General features: G+C 35.9%; 1 protein-coding gene across 1 annotated transcript in view; it reads left to right on the plus strand.

Moving 5' to 3' along the window:
• Window positions 1-13,080: 13,080 nt before the first annotated feature.
• sgk1 (serum/glucocorticoid regulated kinase 1) overlaps window positions 13,081-22,403 on the plus strand; it is a 30,802-nt gene continuing 21,479 nt past the window's right edge. The window contains exons 1-3 of the mRNA XM_065285465.2: window positions 13,081-13,329; window positions 13,424-13,596; window positions 15,879-16,118. Of these exons, the coding sequence (XP_065141537.1) occupies window positions 13,519-13,596; window positions 15,879-16,118 (318 nt within the window). The 5' untranslated portion in view covers window positions 13,081-13,329; window positions 13,424-13,518. The remainder of the gene's footprint in view (window positions 13,330-13,423; window positions 13,597-15,878; window positions 16,119-22,403) is intronic.

The following is a 22,403-nucleotide window of genomic DNA, read 5'->3' on the forward strand; positions in this document are numbered from 1 at the left end:
ACGAGAACAATGACCTCATTATTTCCTCAATCCTCTTCTGATAAGGAAGATGTTTTTCAAAAATGTATTTTTGCATAAGTTGATATGAGACACTTAATAACTTGGCCAAAGTCTAGTCAATAATATCAGAGATGAATTATTTTTGGATTTACTAAACTAGTTTGTTGGCATATATGTGGACATAATTATAAAATAAGATAGATTTAGCCAAAATGGCATAAACATTTTTCATCCTAAGTGACATATTTGTATTGTAGACCAAATGTCCGCACAAAGATAGTGAAAGTTCTATCTTACATTGTGGGGACCGGACATTGACCCTTTTGAAAATTGAACTAAATGATGTTAATTTGAAAATGTAAAAAGTTTGTAGTTGAGTTGGATATATGGATAGAATATACAGTTTTATATAAGTATATCTAAGTGTCTACAATGTTTGCATTGTGACATCTTACCCCATATACTGTAGCGTCAAATAAACTGAACTTTTTTCTTTGCCAATAATAAAATGTACTTTAAGATACATGTCCTGTATCTTAAATAAATAAATAAATCGATTTAAAAAATTAAATAAAAAAGGTCATCCGTTGTCCTAATCTCTATAAATACCAGCAACTTTCCACTGGTGGAAATTTCAGTGTGGTTCACAGTGTTTATCAAACAGTTCAACAGTATTTACAGTTTAACAACCTGTGGTTATCATCTTTCATAGTTCTGCCAGTTTTAACATCTTCTGACGTCTGGGAAACTCTAAGATTATCATAATTTTGCTTGTAGTTCACAAAAGTGCATTTATTTTGTGCCTTGGCTGTAAAGACCACAAGCACATGCTTTATCATCATCATCATCACCACCTTTTGTACACTTTTGTAAAACAAACAGACTCAACTGTTGTCACATGATGTGCTTAGACACAGAAAGGAATGTACAGAATGAAGAAGTGATGATAATATGTGATGAAATGAAGTGGTGATTTCACAATGAAATAATGCAATCTGCAGCTCTTTGTGTGTCTTGTGAATCAACTTTTATTCGTGTCTTTGTGTATTGTGTAGATTGTTTTGTTTGCCTGGGTGTCTGTCTAAAGTTTCTGCTGATAAAAAGGAAAAGTTCTGTATTTATTTTAGATCTGATAAATTATGTTAGTAATATCAATACTAGAACAATGAGTTATCTGTTTCCTTAACAGTGTTATTCACCCATACAGACAACTAAAATGTATCATGACATTTTAAGATGAAGTCCTTGCTTTGATGTCCACCCACGTTAACCCACCTGAATGTTTACATACACAAATATTTTGACAAGATAGTCAATGACCGCAATCGTTGCGTAATAGAGACAGAGGACAGCAGTTTTACTGCTCTCATTCTTGTTCGCAGCCATTCCCTATCACAAACAAAACACTCACATTTGTAGTCATGATCAATACAAGGACATTACTATAGGACGCAGACATGTACAAATACACAAAGGGTAGCAAAATTTGAATGTGGTTGTTTTATTTAAAGGGCAAGTGGAAACTAAAAGGAATAAAAGTACAAAGGCTCATTACAGGAAGATGAATAACTGATGAACCTTAAAGATACAATTGAAATATAATCACTAGATCAAATGCATGTCACGCTCTACCAGCTTCAGATAAAGAAGATGTCAGTCTTACTGACATTTACACGTTTTTTTTTTTTTTTTTTTTGAAAGGCTAATAATCTTCTCAGCCATCAATCCCACCACATCACAGGTTAAATGAGGACTGGCAGTGAATCACAACAGTAAAAATCTGTTATTGAGAACAGCTTCAAAGGATGGGAGGAATTACTTTAGTTGCATACAGCATATTCGCTTAGATTAATATGATGATTAATAAATAATGACAAAAGTTTTATTTCAAGGTGCTGAAATTAGAAAATGAAACCAAATATAGTTTATAAGTATAGCTACTCATGTTGCGGTCAAGAAATATGCATAACAAAAATATTATTTATAATTCCCTCCAATGTAGAAAAGACATGCACGAACCTGTGCAGCCATATTTGAAGTTATCCCACTGATCTGTTTGCTGGGATCTGTTTCCATGGAAACACAATTTATTGATCACTATAAGCTCAAAATATTGATCAATTTCTCCCACAATCGTATTGATTGGCTTCAGAAGACATTTTAATGATGGATGTTTGTGTTTAACTGAAGAAACTAAGTCATGTACAGGGATGGCATGAAAGTGAGGTTTTGGATAAAGTGTTTCTTTAAAGGGTCATTTCATTTTTTTAAAAAAATATCATTTTCCAGCTCTCCTACAGTTTAACATTTGATACCGTTTGGGAATCCATTCAGCCGATCTCCGGGTCTGGTGCTAGCACTTTTAGGATAGCTTAGCATAATCCATTGAATCTGATTAGACCATTAGCATCATGCTAAAAAATAACTAAAGAGTTTCAAGATTTTTCCTTTTTAAAACTTGACTCTTCTGTAGTTACATCGTGTACTAAGACCGACAGAAAATCAAAAGTTGTGATTTTCTAGGCAGACGTGGCTAGGAACTATACTCTCAAACTGGCATAATAATCAAGGACTTTGCTGCTGTAACATGGCTGCAGCAGGCGTAGTGATATTACGCAGTGCCCGAAAAAAGTCCCCTTCGTTACTTTCAATAGCAGGGGACTATTTTCGAGCACTACATGATATCATTGCGCCTCCTGCAGCCATGTTACAGCAGCAAAAATATATCGAAACTCTTTGGTTATTTTTTAGCATGATGCTAATGGTCTAATCAGATTCAATGGATTATGCTAAGATATGCTAAAAATGGTAGCGCCAGACCCAGAGATCAGCTGAATGGATTCCAAAACTGTAATATTCAAATGTTTAACTCTAGGGGAGCTGTAAAATTAGCATATTTTCAAAAAAAGTGGAATGTCCCTTTAAAGGGCAGTGAGCACATATTATGCAAAATCCACTTTTAAAAAGAGTTTTGACATAAATGTGTGTTGGTAGTGTGTGAACACAAAAACCCTACAATGAAAAAAATCCACCCTCTTCTTTTTTAATCCCCATGAAACCAAAGCAGTCTCACTAAACATGCTGTTTTGATTCTCTTGTTAATGTGACATCACACTGATAAAGCCCCACCCATGGCCACTGACTGACTGGTTTATTTTACTCAAACGCTTTTCTAAATGTGTTTGTTAGCACGTTGTAGCACGAATGTGGCTAACAATACACTCTAAAAACAATCGGTGCTAATAGCACTAAAAGAGGTTCTTGGATCGTAATCATAGAGGAACCATTTTAAGTGCTATATAGCAAAGATGAAGGACCTGTGTAGAACCATATTGTGCTATATAGAACCTATGTGGTGCTATAGTGGTGCTATATGACCCCTGTATGGTTCTTCATAGGTGCTATATAGCACTAAAAATGGTTCCTCTATGATTATGATCCAAGAACCACTTTTAGTGCTATTAGGCACCGTTTGTTTTTAGAGTGTACTATTGCCTCAGACAGTATTCACAAGAATCAAATCTATTTAACTGAAAACGCTCACGGTTGTTGGTAAGGGAGTGAGGGCAGTAGCTCATTTGCATTTAAAGGTACACACATAAAACAGCGCTATTTTGCTCCTATTATCTATTTTGGATATGCTATATAACAAATGAGCTGTGGGGTATTTGAGCTGAAACTTCACAGACACACCTGAGACTTATATCACATCTTGTAAAAATGAACATAATATGTGCCTTTCAAGAAACAAAGGGTTTACTTACTTAATATGGGATAATATAGCTCATTGAATCGCTAGAATGTGAATGAAGAAACTTCTCCGCTACACAAAAGTTGACCGTTTCCCTCTGTCCCATGAGATCCGGATGCTGTTGCTGGGATATGGTTGCCTGGATACCATTGTTTCGAAATGTGGCTCGCATCCTTCTGTGGTCGCATTTGCGTCTTACGATTGGCCACTGCGATGTCATGTCCCAGCCAGTCAGCATGCAGGAAAAGCTCAAGGGTGCATATGCCACGGAGAAAGTGCACATGGCATGCATACAAATGATCTCAGCATGCACACAGTCTGAATAATGATCAGACAAATGCACGAAGACACAAAACAAAGCCGTGCTGTAATGAAAATGTTTCATTTTGAGCTTTAATAAAAGATCAAATTAACAAATTAGCTTTAATTCATACAAATCAGGATTTCAGTCTTAATTGTATGTTTGGGGGAGAGAGAGAGAGAGAGAGAGAGAGAGAGAGAGAGACTTGACTCACTTCAGTTTATTGTAAACAAACAAACTCAAAGACCTGGTGTCGTCAAGAATGCACAATTTATTTTCCGTCACCCCTGACACTATTAAACATGTTACACAATGCCAAAGAAGAACTTTTTTTGTCTGAATGGTTCCTTTAACATCCGAAGAACCTTTCTGTTTCACAAAGGTTTTATGTGAAGGTTCGAAAGCAGTTGCTCTTATAAAGACCTTTGACTCAATGGTTCTTGAGGAACCAAAAATGGTTCTTCTGTTGCAACTATTTAAGCACCTTAATGTTTAATCTTTATATACTACAAATAAGCTTTTTGTGCAAACAGAACGGCTCTGTGGACAGTACAGGTCCACTGCAGGTCTGAACATGCTGGGATGAGATATAATTTCAGGTGCCGTCTTCTCATATTCTTTCTCATGCCTGGCTGTAGGGTGGGAATCAAAAGGACAGGGTGGTGCTGACAAAAGTGGAGGCGGCAATTGTGTCATACTGCATACTGTTTCTCGATTATTGCTGAAATATCTAAGTCTTGGATTCGCTGAGAAAGAGCTTTTGGGTCTGATTAAAGTAGACAAACATGCTTACATCAGCAAATCTGTCCTGACTATCAGGGTAGGACGTCTGTTAGAAGGCACAAGCGCTGTGCACATATCAATCAAATGTGTCATTTTTGTGCATGCATTAGCATACATGCAATCTTAAAAATAAAAATGCTTAAAAGGGTTCTTCACAGCAATACCACAAATACATGCACTCACACACCATACATGCATTTATAAGTCAAATAAAGATGTTTGATCAACAAGGATTCAAACTTTACATAATTAATATTTAAACATTATGCACAGAAGTGCTATGGAGTTGCCCAGGTCAAGGGCATTTTGAAGGGCAGTGTATAATTTTATCAGTGCTGGTCGGAACACCAGGAAGACTTTCTCCGGTTATGTAACGTGGTACAATGGCATTCCACACGCTGGAAAGTAAACGACCACTAAGCCTTCAGGAAATCAGTCAGGGTGTGTATGTGTGCATATTTATACGTGTGTGTGTGTTTCTTTGCATTCATAATCTGATGGCATAAAATTGCAGTAGTGTAGTGAAACTAGGTTAGGATTCCACCTCAGGCTGCCTGTAAAATCTACAAACCTGACAGGTTTTTCAAAGAACTGTGAAAATGTTTATCTTTGTGCAAGTGTGTGAACGTTTTTAAGAAGATCATCACTTGTCATTTACATTCTCTCCATCTTTTGGTATCATTAGGCGTTTTTAGCCTTTCGGACATAGTGGACCGTGGATCGGCTGAATTTAAGGTGGACCAATCAGCTCTCAGTGTGAAGTGTGTTTTATTTTTTCACTGTGAGAATTCAGGCCGTGTCCTTAGGGATCTCACTGCTCATATCCAATTCACTTTAACACAAGGCGTCCTTTTGACTCGATCTCAAATTTATTGTTTTCATCTCGGCGACTCTTCTTTCTCTCGGTTTCTCTCTGTGTTTGTAGTCTTCTCTTTTCCCTTGGCTTTGTTTAATATTCTCTTTGTGTGGCCTTGTCTGGGTTGCGAGGGACTGTACGACTTTCAGTAGTTCAGTGGCATTAAGTCAGTGGCATTTCATCAAGCTTTTGTGCAATGTTGAGTTTTGCTTGAGTTTTATTGCAATCATATTACAGTTAACTTTTACTTGTAGTGTAAAAACCATACTATGACATATAACATAACATATAACATTACATAACTTATTACACGGCACTCTAAAATGCTTGATTCTGATTGGCTAGTTGTGACATTCCAAGGTTTGTTATTCCGAGATAACAACCACCTGAAACTAATAACACACTTTTTGACATATACAGTTTTATATTACACAAAAAATAAATATAAATATGTCTTTTAATAAAATATATGAAATTACATTTACAAATTATTAAACCAAATAGTGTATTTGTGACAAAACCGAAAGTAGTTCTTCCTCGCAGAAGGTCTGCATTTGATTAAAAATTAGCAAATAAAATATTTCAAATTAATATTTAATGTTCCTTTTCTGTCTTAGGAGGATGTAAATAGCCGTGTAATAAGCGGGATAATGTACAGGGAGCAGGTTGTTATTGCGAAATAAGCTCCTTCAGTGTAATACAAAGTATTTCTGCAATAACAACTCGTTGCCTATACATTATCATTTACATAACACATAACATAACAAAATATAACATAACAAAATAACACATTACATAACATTTAACAAAACAAAATATTACATAAAGTATAAAATATAACAACAAAATATAACATAACATAACATAACATAACATAACATAACATAACATAACATAACATAACATAACATAACATGTAACATAACAAAATAATATAAAACATAACATAAAACATAACAAACTATAACATAACATATAACATAACAAATTGTAACATAACATATAACATAAAAAATATAACATAACAAAATAAAACAAAACTAGTGCTGGGCAAAGATTAATCTCGATTAATCGCATACAAAATAAAAGTGATTTTTTTTGCATAATATATGTGTGTACTGTGTGTAATTATTATTTTTATTTAACCACACACACATACATATATTCATTTCAAATATCTTTATTTATATATATATATATATTTTTTTTACATTTAAATACCATATAGATTATATAAAAATAGAAATAAATATATATACACATGTAAATGTTTCTTAAATACATACAGGAATGTGTGTATTTATAAATACATAATAATTACACACAGTACACACTCATATATCATGCCAAAATCACTTTTATTTTGTAGACGATTAATCGCGATTAATCTCTGCCCAGCACATAACATGAAACATAACAAAATATAACATAACATAACATAACATAACATAACATAACATAACATAATATATAGCATAAAAAATATAACAAAGTATAACAAAACTAGTGCTGGGCAAAGATTAATCTTGATTAATCGCATACAAAATAAAAGTGATTTTTTTCTGCATAATATATGTGTGTGTACTGTGTGTAATTATTATGTTAATTTAACCACACACACATACATATATTCATTTCAAATTTCTTTATTTATATATATATATTTTTCAAATGTATATACCATATAGAATTTATAAAAATATAAATAAATATATATACACATGTAAATGTTTCTTAAATACATACAAGAATGTGTGTATTTATATATAAATAATAATTACACACTTCACACACTCATATATCATGCCAAAAATCACTTTTATTTTGTATGCGAGTAATCGCGATTAATCTCTGCCCAGAACTAAACAAAACATAACAAAATAACAGAACAAAACATAACAAAACTTAACAAAATAACATATAACATATAATAACATATAACAAAACATATAACATAACAAAATAACATATAACATAACATAAAACATAAGAAAATGTAATATCTATGACATAACGTATAACATATAACATAACAAAATATAACAAAACATAACAAAATAACATATAACATAATAAAAAATATAACGTAACGTATAACATAACAAAAATAACATAACATAACTACCAATATAATGTGACTTTCCTCACTGTGCGCAGTGCTTAAAATCATTCATACTTCCTTCTGTTCTTTCCTTCCTCCTGCTATCTTATCTCACCCTGCTCGTGGTTTGACCTTTTCAGAAATGCTGAGGAATTTAGGGACTCAGAAAACAGAAGAAACACATTTACTCTGAGTGGTGTGTGTGTGTGTGTGTGTGTGTGTGTGTGTGTGTGTACCTGGTAATTATCACGTTGTGGGGACCAATTGTCCCCACAAATATAGGAATACCAGTGTTTTTGGACCTTGTGGGGACATTTTGATGTCCCCATGAGGAAACAAGCTTATAAATCAAACAGAATGATGTTTCTTGAAATTGTGAAGTAGCAGACATGTTTCTGTGATGGTTGGGGTTAGGGAATGGGGTAGGTAAGGGGAATAGAATATACAGTTTGTACAGTATAAAATGCATTACGTCTATGGAATGTCCCCAAAAAACATGGAAACCAGAATGCGTGTGTGTGTGTGTGTGTGTGTGTGTGTGTGTGCGTGCGTGCGTGCGTGCGTGCGTGCGTGCGTGCGACAAAGGAGTATGTGGAGCTGGATATGTGTACGGCATAACCTCATGTCATATTTTTTTTTTTTTATCAAAGTTTTTATTGTTAGAGAGTTTCACCGTACAAAAGGATTGCCAAAATACAGATAATACTCTGAACAATTTTCCCATTTTCCTTTCCCAAACCTCATGTCATATTTGACATGGACACTTTAACAATGTTAGGCGTGAAAAGCACTCACACACACAAACAAATACACACAGCGCTTGTTATGTGTTGTTCTGTCAGTCAAGGTGTAATCAATGTGCCACCATTCATTTCCTACATGTGCTTATTATGTCAATTAAGTCCTATTAAATATGGGATTATACATAAATATAGCAAGCAGCAAGTGTTTAAGTGTAGTTTATCAAATATGGACATGTTTATGGATTTTGTATCTTGACACATTTTGGGGGTTATAAAAGGTGCTTTAACTATCTTTCTTTCACTTTTCGGGGCGTTCTTGTGGAGATTTTTCCACCTTCCCTGCTCCAACCCAACTCCATCTCCATGCTCTATAATTAATTAATTCCATCCATGGAGGACTTGTGTGCCCCTCCATTGCTGAAAGCAAACCAATCCTGTTAAGTTAACAGTGTTAACACTTCCAACATGTGAACTCATGAAATACACAGAGATGTATATGGAGGTATATGCTTTATTTATGAGTATATATTCCCACACAAGTTGGTTCACAGATGCCACTGTTAAAGCATTGTGGTGTTTCGTCTGTTTTTACACCCACGGTTCTCTCCTCTCATTCTGCCACAGGAGTCTGAGGAACGCTGAATCCTGAGAGATTCAGAATCTCAATGACTCATCATGTTAGAGGGTCTGATGTGCTGACACATACTGCCTTTTGGCTTTACAACTAAAGATGCTATGATTTATTTCACTAGCTGCTCCACACCAAAATGTGCTGTTGTCTTCTTTTAGAAGTGCTGCATTATACATCAGAATGTTTGTGCACACACACACACACACACACACACACACACACACACACACACAGAGTACCAAGATGACCTAATGCATCACTCAGCATCACTTATCTCTGCTCCTCCCACTCCACCTGTCAACCTGACATCATTGCCATCTCTCTCTCTCTCTCTCTCTCTCTCTCTCTCTCTCTCTCTCTCTCTCTCTCTCTCTCTCTCTCTCTCTCTCTCTCTCTCTCTCTCTCTCTCTCTCTCTCTCTCTCTCTCTCTCTCTCTCTCTCTCTCTGCAGTGAAATTAATATTGAACTTGAATTGGCAAACCAAAACTTATTATGTGAAATCAGCAGCTTTCTTTGTTTGTAATTATATTATCAATCTGATTCACTGTCTGTTTTCATAAAGTGAGATTTCACACTCTCACGTGTTAGGTAATTCTGTCTTTTTGGTTTATGAAACATTTTTAGAGAGAGAAAGAGAGAGAGAGAGAGAGAGGTTGTGTCCTCGAAGATATCTTGCCTTCACTTTAGCAGTGAAAGTTAAGCAGAGAATAATGTTTATTTTATAGGGCTCACAATCTCTCTTTATGTGTGTGTGTCTGTAAAAGGAACCGAAAAATAGAGAGCAAGAAGAGGAGAGGAGAAGAGAAAACAAGACCAAGACACAAAATCATAAATGAGATCTGAACGCCCCAGTTGTGTCATTCACATCAAATTATCGGATTAAAAAAACTATTGAATTATGTATGAAATTATGACAGTTTTATTATATTTATAGGAGGCAAAATCATCTCATTTTGCCCAGTCTGTTGAAAGATAAACTACTTTATAAATAATAAATTCTTTCTGCTACACTGTGCTTTTGATTACTTTTTAAAAAATTATAAAAAAATTATTTCATAACGTTTCACTCGAAGTTTACTGAAATGTGAAGATCAGACTCAGCCATCTCATAATCATAGCCATGCGTCAAGACTGTGTCTTAGTATGACCAACTAGCAATAAGTTAGGGCTTATTGGATTTAAATTAAACCGAACTACCTTTTTATGTAACATACTTAAAACATGTTACGATCAAAAAGTTCTCAGTCTTGAAAAAAAGCTAGCAGAAAACTAGACTGAACGTTAAAAATCACCTTTTCCAGTAGGATTGTTTTTATAATTCAAGTGTTAGCCAATAGTAAAGAAACAGGAATGTTATGCAAATTTGTATGATTCATGGGGATCTTAAATATTTCAAAACAAGCACGGTCTTGTAACTACCCGCCTTATTTAATATAACGTGGCTGTATTATTTCAGACAGATTATATCTGGCTTCTTTCCCTGTGAATACTGATGCAATACTCTGACCACAGTCTTTAATGAAAAATTGAGAGAGCGAGCCATGAAATGCATAAAATCGTAGTTTTTCAATAGCAGTTTATTCCTCAATGGCTTCTTGCTCTTTGCAAGTTATTATGGGAATGATTGGAGAGAGCAGATAGGAAGATCAGTGATATGCATAAAATGAATATCTCTTTTGTCCAGGATGAAAGGCTTTTCCCCTTATCTCAGGTTTGGGTCTCAAATAAGAGAATACAGTCTAGTGTAGTGAAAGGAAAAATGAATTAGACGGCTTTTGTGGTCAAGGTGGGAAATGCATTTTTCTTGGTGTAATCAGTAAAAATTGTAATGTATTTTATCCTTGTGTCAGATTTAGATTCTTTATGTTTTTGTGATGCACAGTCTCTGATCGAACTCCTAGGATTTGAGCGATGAGTCAAATGCCTAATGCTTGTCATTTTCACAAATCAGGTAAAATTATTTTGCCAGCTGTGTTTACATCATGAATAACAATGAGTCAACACACACAGCGCAAAGGCAACTGTCAATTCACAGGAAACCTCAATTTGTTCTGCCATGCATTTGCAAAGTTTATTATTGTTTTGTTTGTGTTGGCCTATTTATTTAGTTAAACTTGTGGGAAAAACACTAAAACGTTATTAAATCAGTTAAAGAGGGTGGAGTTTATATAATGGCATTATTCAATATTTGGTCATCATTAATAAAATTTTTCATGTACAATTTACTCAATTGTTGTTTATTGGCACTACTAAGCTTTGTTAAGTTTACTTGAACTTCTTTTGTAAAATGAACTGTTGTTGAGATTAGAAAATAAGAATTTGTTTCTTGGGACATTCCACTTTTTTTTAAATATGCTCAGTTTCCAGCTCCCCTAGAGTTAAACATTAGATTTTTACTGTTTTGGAATCCATTCAGCTGATCTCCGGGTCTGGCGCTAACACTTTTAGCATAGCTTAGCACAATCCATTGAATCTGATTAGACCATTAGCATCGCGCTAAATGATAATACGCAGCAGCCGAAAACAGTCCCCTGCTATTGAAAGATACTAAGGGGACTATTTTCGGCTGCTGCATAATATCATTGCCTCTCCATGTTACATCAGCAAAGTCCTTGATTATTACTCCAGAATGAGAGTATAGTTCCTAGCCATATCTGCCCAGAAAATCACAATTTAACTTTAATAAAATGTCTGTCTTAGTACAGGATGTAACTACAGAAGAGTCAAGTTTTAAAAGGAAAAATATCAAAACTCTTTGGTTATTGTTACCACAATGCAAATGGTCTAATCAGATTCAATGGATTATGCTAAACTATGCTAAAAGTGCTACCGTCAGACCTGGAGATCAGCTGACTGGATTCCAAAACAGTAAAAACCAAATGTTTAACTCTAGGGGAAAATTAGGAAAAAAAATTTTTTTTTAAAGTGGAATGTCTCTTTAAAGGAATTGCGTGAAACTTGTTGACACATCTTTTTTTTAAGTAAATCCAGCATTTCATTTTTTTTGTTTGTGTGAACTGAAAGTACTATCATGAGCCCCTAGCTAGATGCAACAAGCGATTATAGATTTTTTATTAGAACAGAAAATAGAATAGAATAGAATTCGATTTCTCAAAAAAATCTATTTAATTGGTCCAAAATCCCACTGTTTTATATAATTTACATCAGATATCTTCTTATTGGCCGTATCGCATTATGCAGCAGCTTGGTGTTCAGTATGGACAAACAACAAATGACTTTTAGCTGGAAACTTCCTAAAATATCCTTAATGTCTATTCTGATTCAGTCCATTTTATTATGTAAAGTTTTAATCAATGTATATTAACATAAATTTGTGAGACACATACAGCAATCTTAACCCGCAGATATCGCTGACCTCATGCACTCAGAACGACAGGAGGTTGATAGATCTCTTCATCATTATACACCTCTGACTGTGATATATTGATCCTCCTTTGGTTTTCCTCTCTCATCTCTCATCCCCTGTGCAGATGTCTCACATTCGCTACTGGGTGGCGATCCTGTTGACTCATTCACCGGTCAAGCCACTGTCCATTCATAAATGATTCCTGACAAAGAGGATTGAAGTGAGAAACATGGATGTGAAAGAAAGGCAGACCAGAAGCATGAGGGAGGCTCTGTATGTGTGTGTTTTTTATGTGTGTGTCTAGCACTGCAGCTGTTTCTTGAACAGCAGTGGTCATGAAAAACCCACACATCAGCCTTCATTCATCCTCCGACCATCCTTCCATTCACACAACTAAAGCTCTGGAGAGGGAGGGATTGGAGCGAGAGAATGAGAGAGAAAGAGAGAGAGAGCATCCTCTGCTGCAGAAACTGGAGGGAGGTGGAGGAGAGAGAGAAAGAGAGAGAGAGCATCAAAGCTGCCGGAGGAGAAAAAGAAAGCACGAGATCTGTACTTGCAGAGAGAGAGAGTCGTGTCTGTCCGATTGCAGAGGTCTCTCTCTCACATTGACAAAGGGGGTTGAGTCCTTATCCATCTCATTATCTATATATCTCTATCTCTCACACACTCGCTGTACCATGGTACTGCAGATACACAGAGGCACGCGCTGAGGTATTAGGACGACATCAGCGGTCCACATATCATCGGTCGGCATTGACAGTAATAACAATCTGGACCAGAGAGGACAACAACACAGGTATGATCACGGACGCAGGCGTGCATCTCATCTACACCTTCGGATAAGAAGGAGATAGCCTTGTATAGCTAATTTTGTGTCATATTTCTTTCAGGCAGCACAAAAGGTTCCCTAATCCAGTTTTCACTTCTCCTGTCCCTCACAAACATCACGCTGGGGTCCGCAGAGTGCGCGGGCCGGCCAGAGGCCATGAGACTGGTCCATAATGCAGAGAAACAAGGTTTTTCCTTCAAGAAGTGCACGGCGTTCCAGTTTGTCAAGAGAAAGGTGAGTGCAGATGTGCGTCTGTGTTGGTTACAGAACTTAAAACTTGGGTCAAAGGTGCTGTGTACAATGCTTTCTTTATCCTGTCCCAGATTATATACAAAGACTATTAGTAAGCCATATAGGTTGATACCACTTAGCTCTGTGGGACTAATAAAATATTTTTGCTTATCAAAATGGCTATAAATGTATTTGTTTGATCGGCAAGCATTTTGTTTGATTTGCATGAATCTGTTTGTTCAACAAGTGAAAGACAAGTGGAGTGTTGTTTTTATTGTTATTATTATTGTTTATATTATTATTGTTGTTATTATTATGAATAATATTATTATTGTTTATATTATTATTATTATAGTTTTATTATTATTATTATTATTATTTATTTTATTATTATTATTACTATCATTATCATTGTTATTATTATTATTATTTTATTATTATTATTATTATTATTATTATTTTATTATTATTATTATTACTATCATTATCATTGTTATTACTATTATTATTATTATTATTATTATTATTATCATCATTTATCATTATTATTATTATTATTATCTCAAAAACTCACCATAATAGAATTGCATGGAGTAAGAATAAGAGCCCATATGGAAGAGATGGAAAGAAGGAGGGATGCCGAACGAATTGTCGCTGGGAAATTGCAGAGCCTGCTGCTTATATACTTTATGCTTGTATTGATTATTGACATGACTGAATATTTAGGCTCCTTCCAAATCTGCATTTTAAACATTTAGATACGTTGTTCCATCTGTGGCCTTTTGGATAATGCATGTATTTCAACCAGAACCACACGCACTAATTTGTCACGTTATAGTTTATGGATGTTTTTGCAGGCTCTCTTTGTTATGCAGTTTGAGGTTTTTTTTGCAAATCTCATTACATCTTTTCTCTCTCATGTTCATCTCTTCATGTCCTTTCAAAAAGGATCTATCAATTTAAAGAGCCCAGAAATAAAACCCAAACTTCTGTTCAGATATGATTTGTGAGTGTAACCTAGTTGCTATGAGGAATTATTTGAACATTTCAATTCGTTGTATGCACTAGGCATCAAATCATTGTGTGTGGTTTCGATCCAATCTCTACTTGCTTTCTTTGCAGATGGAGTGTCAGAGGTCAGTTGGATTACAGTATTATGTATTTCGGTGACAATGTCCTGAAAGACAAAAACATTGTTATAAAGCCCCAAGGTTAATGTTTGTTTTTTCTAGGTCTGTGTGTGGTCTGTAGTGTAGTTTTGGTAACTTACTCTCTGTCTTTGTAGTACAAATATATACACACACTAATGTTTTCCTCCAGTGACTAAAGTTTCGTTAGTCATCAGTTTAATCCAGTGTTTGGAGTGGCGTGTGTTTGAGTTTATAGAGTTGCTGTCAGTTCACTATTTGATTCCTGTAACGAATGATTCATGGATTGACACGCTCACATGCCGGGTGCACATAGACGCGGCACGTGTTAGAAAGAAGAGTAGAGGGGAGAAGGAGTCTCTTTGAAGCTTACACACTTCTAGTATGCAGTCACAGTGCCAACACAGTGTGACACAACTTTGAAAATCTGATCAAAGTGGAGAGAAAGAAGGTTGAGAGACAAGAGCAGTGAATTGTTGGGATTCGTGACTGTACAATGTGACTCTTTATGTGTGAGGGACACTGAGAGGTATTGTGGTCAATAATTTCAGGCTTTTGTGTTCCCATTCCCTACCTTGTTGTTAAAAAAAGACAAAGGGGTTAATTGTTGAGATGAATTTTTGTGGGGTGGATACGCGAAAGCTTTTTGTGTTTGTATGTAATGAAGTGAGAAGTGGAAATCTTTGACCGGTGCTCCAGGAGCACCAGGATTTCCTGGGGCCGAGAAAATTTCTTTTCACTCAAGGGATTGAAGTCATTTAATACATTGTAAACTGGAAACCAGACGTATGACCCCACGACCAGCCTCTTTTATTTATTATCTTTTATTTAATCCCTGCTGCAAGGATGCCTTTAAGATTTCATAGATTTGTTTTTTAAAGAATAACATAAGTATGACCCTCCTGTGCTGGCTTTATTCACTGTAATCCGCTTGTCAAGGAGCAATTGCCGAAATTCACATTCCTCCCCGAAATCATTTCAAACAATAAATTATTCAAGATATTATCAAATGACAAACCTATGCTGATCTACTTTCTTTTGTCAAAAATAATAAAAAAGAAATATGGAAACAGTACATATCAAAAACATCTACACCCTCCAATTTGTAACGTATGTATGTTATGCATTTTCCCTCAGGTGCGCAGGTGGATGAGGAATCCAAAGGTGAATGTGGAGAAAGTCCAGACTAAAGGTTTCCTGTCTCCTTGTCCAAAGTGTCAAGAAGGGCAAGATCTGTGGTACACACACTTCCCAGCTCCGTATGGTTGCTGTCACCACAGTCCTGGAGGATATTATCATCCACACACCCCTAGCCCTCTCTGTCAGCCCTGCGCCCCATGCACACCCTGCCAGCCGGACAAAAACAAGACATGCAAGGTCAGGAAACTATGTGACTTTGGTTTTCTTAAGCTCTGTTTCAAAACTTTGTTGCATTGATATCTACTGTCTACATAGGCAGCCGTCTTGTACTGTAAAGCAGCATTTTATTAGGTCACACATGACTAGACAACATAGATGGCAAGTGATTTTATAAATATTTTAAAATAAGTAACATTTAGCATTTCTTTTGCCTCAACACAATGCATTTCTGGATTGAATTGGACTATGGATACATGCAATGCTGGCCTGAAACTTGGCCCAAAAGTGTTATCTCTAGGCATTATAATGTGGGTGCCTACATTTTAAAACAACATTCACCAAGCAAGTGCACTTTAAAATGCTGTCTCCATAAGCAGCTCACTAGGCTTTAGAACAGAGTGTTTGTGTTTCAGTTTCATCGGTTATGCATGCATATATCTAACCATTCATCCGTCCAGCGGGACTTACAAAAACACTAAGTGTAATTTTTTCCATTTTGTCTGTTTATTCTGATTCCTCATGATGCAGGAGTTGAATCCTAGCATGCCGCCGAGACAAATAAAAAGTCTACGCATGTTGTCTTTCAGTTTAGCAATGCTAAACAGGGTCTTAGAGCTGGCCTAAGTTAGCGGAGTTAAAACCTCTCACAGTTGACTGTGAGTGGATGGATGGTCAGATAGATGGAGGAATCCATATATGGATGGATGAATATATGGGATGATGGATTGATAGACAGTCAGACATATAGACAGATAAATGAACAGACAGACAAACAGAAATATATATGGATAGATGGATGGATGGATATATGGATGGATGGACATATGGATGGAGAAATATATAGGATGATGGATGGATATATGGATGGACGGATAGATAGATAGATAGATAGACAGTCAGACATATAGACAGATACATTTACAGACAGACAGACAGACAAACAAACAGAAATATAGATTGATAGATACATAGATGGATGGATATATGGATGGATGGTTATATGGATGGAGGAATATATGGGATGGTGGATGGATGGATATATGGATGGACGGATATATGGATGGAAGGGTAGATAGACAGTCAGACAGACATATAGACAGATAAATGAACAAACAGATGGATGGATATATGGATGGATGGTTATATGGATGGAGGAATATATGGGATGGTGGATGGATGGATGGATATATGGATGGACGGATAGATAGACAGTCAGACATATGACAAATAAATGAACAGACAGACAGACAAACAAACGGAAATATAAACAATAGATAGATATATGGAGAGATATATGAATGGAGGGATATATGGGTTGATGGATGGATGGAGGGATATATGGATTGATGGATAGATAGACGGTCAGACATATAGACGGATAAATGAACAAACCGACAGACAGACAGACAGACAAACAAACAGAAACATAGACGGATAGATGGATGGATGGATGGATATATTGATGTAGGGATATATGGGTTGATAGATGGATGGAGGGATATATGGATGGACGGATAGATAGACAGTCAGACAGGCATATAGACAGATAAATGAACAGACAGATAAACAGAAATATATACGGATAGATAGATGGATGAATGGATATATGGATGTAGGGATATATGGGTTGATGGATGGATGGATGGATATATGGATGAAGGGATATATGGATTGATGGATAGATAGACGGTCAGACATATAGACGGATAAATGAACAAACCGACAGACAGACAGACAGACAAACAAACAGAAACATAGACGGATAGATGGATGGATGGATATATTGATGTAGGGATATATGGGTTGATAGATGGATGGAGGGATATATGGATGGACGGATAGATAGACAGTCAGACAGACATATAGACAGATAAATGAACAGACAGATAAACAGAAATATATACGGATAGATAGATGGATGAATGGATATATGGATGTAGGGATATATGGGTTGATGGATGGATGGATGGATATATGGATGAAGGGATATATGGATGGAGGGATAGATAGACAGTCAGACAGACATATAGACAGATAAATGAACAGACAGACAGACAAACAGAAATATAGACGGATAGATAGATAGATATATAGATGAATGGATGGATAGATGATGGATGGATGGATGGACAGTCAGACAGACATATGGAGAGATAAATGAACAGACAGACAGACATACAAACAGAAATATAGATAGATAGGTAGATAGATAGATAGATAGATAGATAGATAGATAGATAGATAGATAGATAGATAGATAGATAGATAGATAGATAGATAGATAGATAGATAGATAGATAGATAGATAGATGGATGGAGAGGATAGAGGGATATATGGGTTGATGGATGGATATATGGATGGGGGATATATGGATGGAGGGATATATGGATGGACGGGCAGATAGACAGTCAGACATATGATAAATGAATAGACTGACAGACAAACAGATATATAGACGGATAGATAGATGAATGGATGGATAGATGGTGGGTGGATTGATGGATGGATGGACAGTCAGTGAGACAGACATACGGACAGATAAATGAACAGACAGTCAGACATACAGTATAGACAGTTAAATAGATTATTCATGTATATCTTATACATACAGCTGTATTATTCATTTTAAAATTTTGTGTGGGAACAACATTGCACTGCTTGTCTACAAAGGTTAGGCATGGTTATAAATATATAAATATATCCGATGCTGAGAATTGAAAATGAGAAAAGGAGAGAAAGACAGAGAAATAGAGATGACACATCATTTTGTGTCCAGTCTCTGAGAGTGATGTTATATAACATTTATCTGGTTGAGAATGATGTGAATACAAGCTGAGCCACACTCAATGTACTCTCATCCTCATCTCCATCAGCTCAAGCATCCTTTTAATTATCACTGCTAAACTTACAACCAGGGTGATTTTAATTTCGCACTCCCTCAAATCCGCCTTCCTATCCCTCATGCGATGTATCTGTATTCAATTTCAAGTTTGTTGTTTTGACCCTAAAGCAATACGATAGTGTTTTACAGTAAGAATCGCCTGGAAGGAACTTTATTTCCAACCTTGTGAAAATATGGAGAGCGACGGGGGTCGTTCTCGTGCCATGTGAATGTTTGTGTGCTTGTTTTCGTGTGTGTATGTGTGAAGCTAATGTGGCAGAGAGATGCAAGAAGCGAGGGGGGAGTTGTGCGCCGATGACTCATCGTTCATGAGGTCTGCAGATCGCACAAACACACACACAGTGTGAGTTTTTATACTGCCAGTTTTTATGGGATTGAAATGAAGGTAAAGTCTGATTGACCAGATGAAGCGCTGCTTGGGTATTGCGGCCTGTAATGAGATCTATGTGCATGAAAAATTTAAGACCGTGGAAAATAATGATCGTATATAAGGATCGTTGTTGCTGTCATGATGATGATATTATTCATCCGATTGGTTAGGACATTGAACTCTTGAAGGTTGAGGATAAATGGGAAGTCAAAACACACAAATCACCCATAGCAGAGACAAATCATAAAAAAGTCTCAATTTGCTTCTCCCAAAACTAAAATAAAATAAAATGGAGAGCAAATGGAGACTTCATGTAGTGACACCAACTGTGTTCATATTTTATTAGACGATACAATCTGTTATCAAAAAACAGAGATTTCAACATCAACTAAAACATTTTTCATCAAATTCCTTCAAACCTAAATTAGCTAAGATCAGGATAATGAGATTAACTTTATGTGTTAACATTTGTCTCGTTTCTTTTTTAGACAGTTTAGACATTGGTACTTAACTGGGAGCTCCATTAAATCATGAAAGAGCAACCTTTGAATAATATATTTTTCCTCTGGCCAAACACAGCCACAAAAACAACCTTCCCAAACGCACTTTTCCCATGCCCTGTCCATAGTCCAAGGCATGTGTCATTTCTTCCCGTAAAATCAAAGCTGTTTTGATGTCGGATACAAAATTCCAGAGTTTTGACTCCTCTAGACAAACAGATCAAAGTAGGATTTTCTTTACCTGTCTGAGCTGTCGTGTACTTTGCATGTATCAGCAATCCTTTTCTTTTGGCGCAAAACAAAAAACAATTCTGCAATATAATTATGTCATTATAATTATACAACCATAGCCTCCGGACCATCATACAGTATATTTATGGACCAGTTAGCACTGTAGTTTTTTATATCAGTTTGTTCACGCTTCTCATCTCTGGCATTGCAGGCCTTTGTCCCCTATGAATCTCTGGTTTGGGTTAATGAGGCTAATGGTTACTAGGTTCTGAGAAACAAACACACGCACACAGTTACAATCCAGCCACACCATCATAAACCCCATATATTAACAAGTGCAATGTCAGTTCCAGACTTTGTATGCTATTTCAGGATCTTAATCTCTTTATTGGGCTCTGTATCTTTCTGTGTTTCAGTGTTTCTGTTGCACGCTAACTCTATAGTGTCGTGCCAGTGAAGTGCTGGCTCACATCCACATTCTCTTTCACCTTCTGAGTTGTGCCAGCACTATCAGCTGGGCAGCAGTTTCGTAAAGGGAGTTTGTGACCTTCACCTACTTTATACATTAACTGCTGTCGCGGTGAAGGAGGCATTATATTTAAAAAGCTCAGATGCAAAAGCTGCTAAACGCAACCTTCGTTTAAAAACGAGATAATGATATTTGTATACGTAAATCAAATACTTTCACTTCAAACCCGCTTAATCCCGAACACAGGCCATTTAGAAATACTGCTTTATTGGCAGAATCCATTAAATGCCACAAAGATTTTTCAACAAAGTCCTTTAAGTGAATGAAAAACGCCGCAAGTATGTCGCGGTTCAAGAGTTTTAAACCATTAAGCAAAAAAATTACAGAATATATTAGTAGCCTATATTGACGGAATTTTTAAGCCTTTACTTTTATTCAGAAAGGACAATCAAAAGTGACAGGAGACTTTTTTAGATGTGTACTTAGAGGGTTTTGCAGCGAAAGACAGTCAAATACGTTAAATACCAATGAAATGAATAAAGTAACAATTAAAGGCATTTCAATTACTGACAAGACACACTTAGAGGGTTCTGCATCTGAGCCTTTTATTTCTAGAGCTCTGTTTTGGTGCACAAAAAGGCCTGGATCATTCTGTCATTGTTACCGAATCGCTACAAAGAAGATTTTGTGAGTTTAGGACGCATTATCATGGGATTGGAAGAGCGGGTTTACTGTCATAATGCTAATAGGATTAAGTGCTTTTAAGTGTGTAAGACAAGAACAGACTGGAAAGATTTACATTTACATTCATGCATTTGGCAGGCACTTTTATGCATAGCGCAGTGCTCTACCAATTAAGCTACAGGAAAATGAGACGAGACTACACAGACATAAAAGCACTCATGAAAATGTTTAGCTTTTATGCAAACTGATAAATATAAAAGTACAGAATGTGAACAGGCAGGCACACGTCAACACATTAAACACAGACTGTTACTTGGAAAACTCTAGAATAGTGTGGATGCCAGACGTAACTGTAGACGTAATGCATGTTAAAAACGAAAACTATGTACATGTAGCTTGAGTCTTTAGTATTCATGTAGCTTAACTGCTAGAGCATTGTGTTAGCAGCGCAAGTCATTGCTTTCAATCCCAAGGAACACACATACTGATAAAACATATGGGTGATTCTCACGAAATCCAGATTTAGAAGGTGTCCAACATCAGAATTTTAAAAAAGCCCTTGAAGCCATTTTTTTGCACATATGAGATTAAGGTATGAACTTACTAGCCATTATTTTTAGAGGATTTAAAAAATATTTCCTATAGAATTATTTACATTTTTTTAGATTATCATTATCAAAAATGATCATTACCGCAACATGATAATACATTAAATATATGCATTTACAAACTCATGTTTCGGTAATGAGAACTAAAAAGTTGTCTAGGTACTATGACAAACAAAATTTCAACTTTTATCTGGAGAGAAAAAATAAGAACTGCTAACCTGGTAGCCATCTTGAGTGTCACAGTCAATTATGTCCCTTCCAACTATTTTTTTGGTAAATGTTAGTTTCTTGAGGGCTTAAACAATGATTGAAAATTGTTGCGGTGGATGAGAAAATCGGTCTTGGACACATTTATATTCCTTATTATTGTCTCTACATTTACCAATGATAACCAAATAGCACATGTTTCTTTACTGTAAATGTTTATAGTATAACATGCACTGAAGCTTTTTAATTTTTAGATTTTTTAATTATAAATATATCCATGTCAAAAAACCCAAATCCAGTTATGGACACGTTGCGGTAATGAAAATCTTCC

The sequence above is a fragment of the Paramisgurnus dabryanus genome, chromosome 21, assembly GCF_030506205.2.
Source record: "Paramisgurnus dabryanus chromosome 21, PD_genome_1.1, whole genome shotgun sequence".
In the NCBI taxonomy this organism is placed as follows: domain Eukaryota; kingdom Metazoa; phylum Chordata; class Actinopteri; order Cypriniformes; family Cobitidae; genus Paramisgurnus; species Paramisgurnus dabryanus.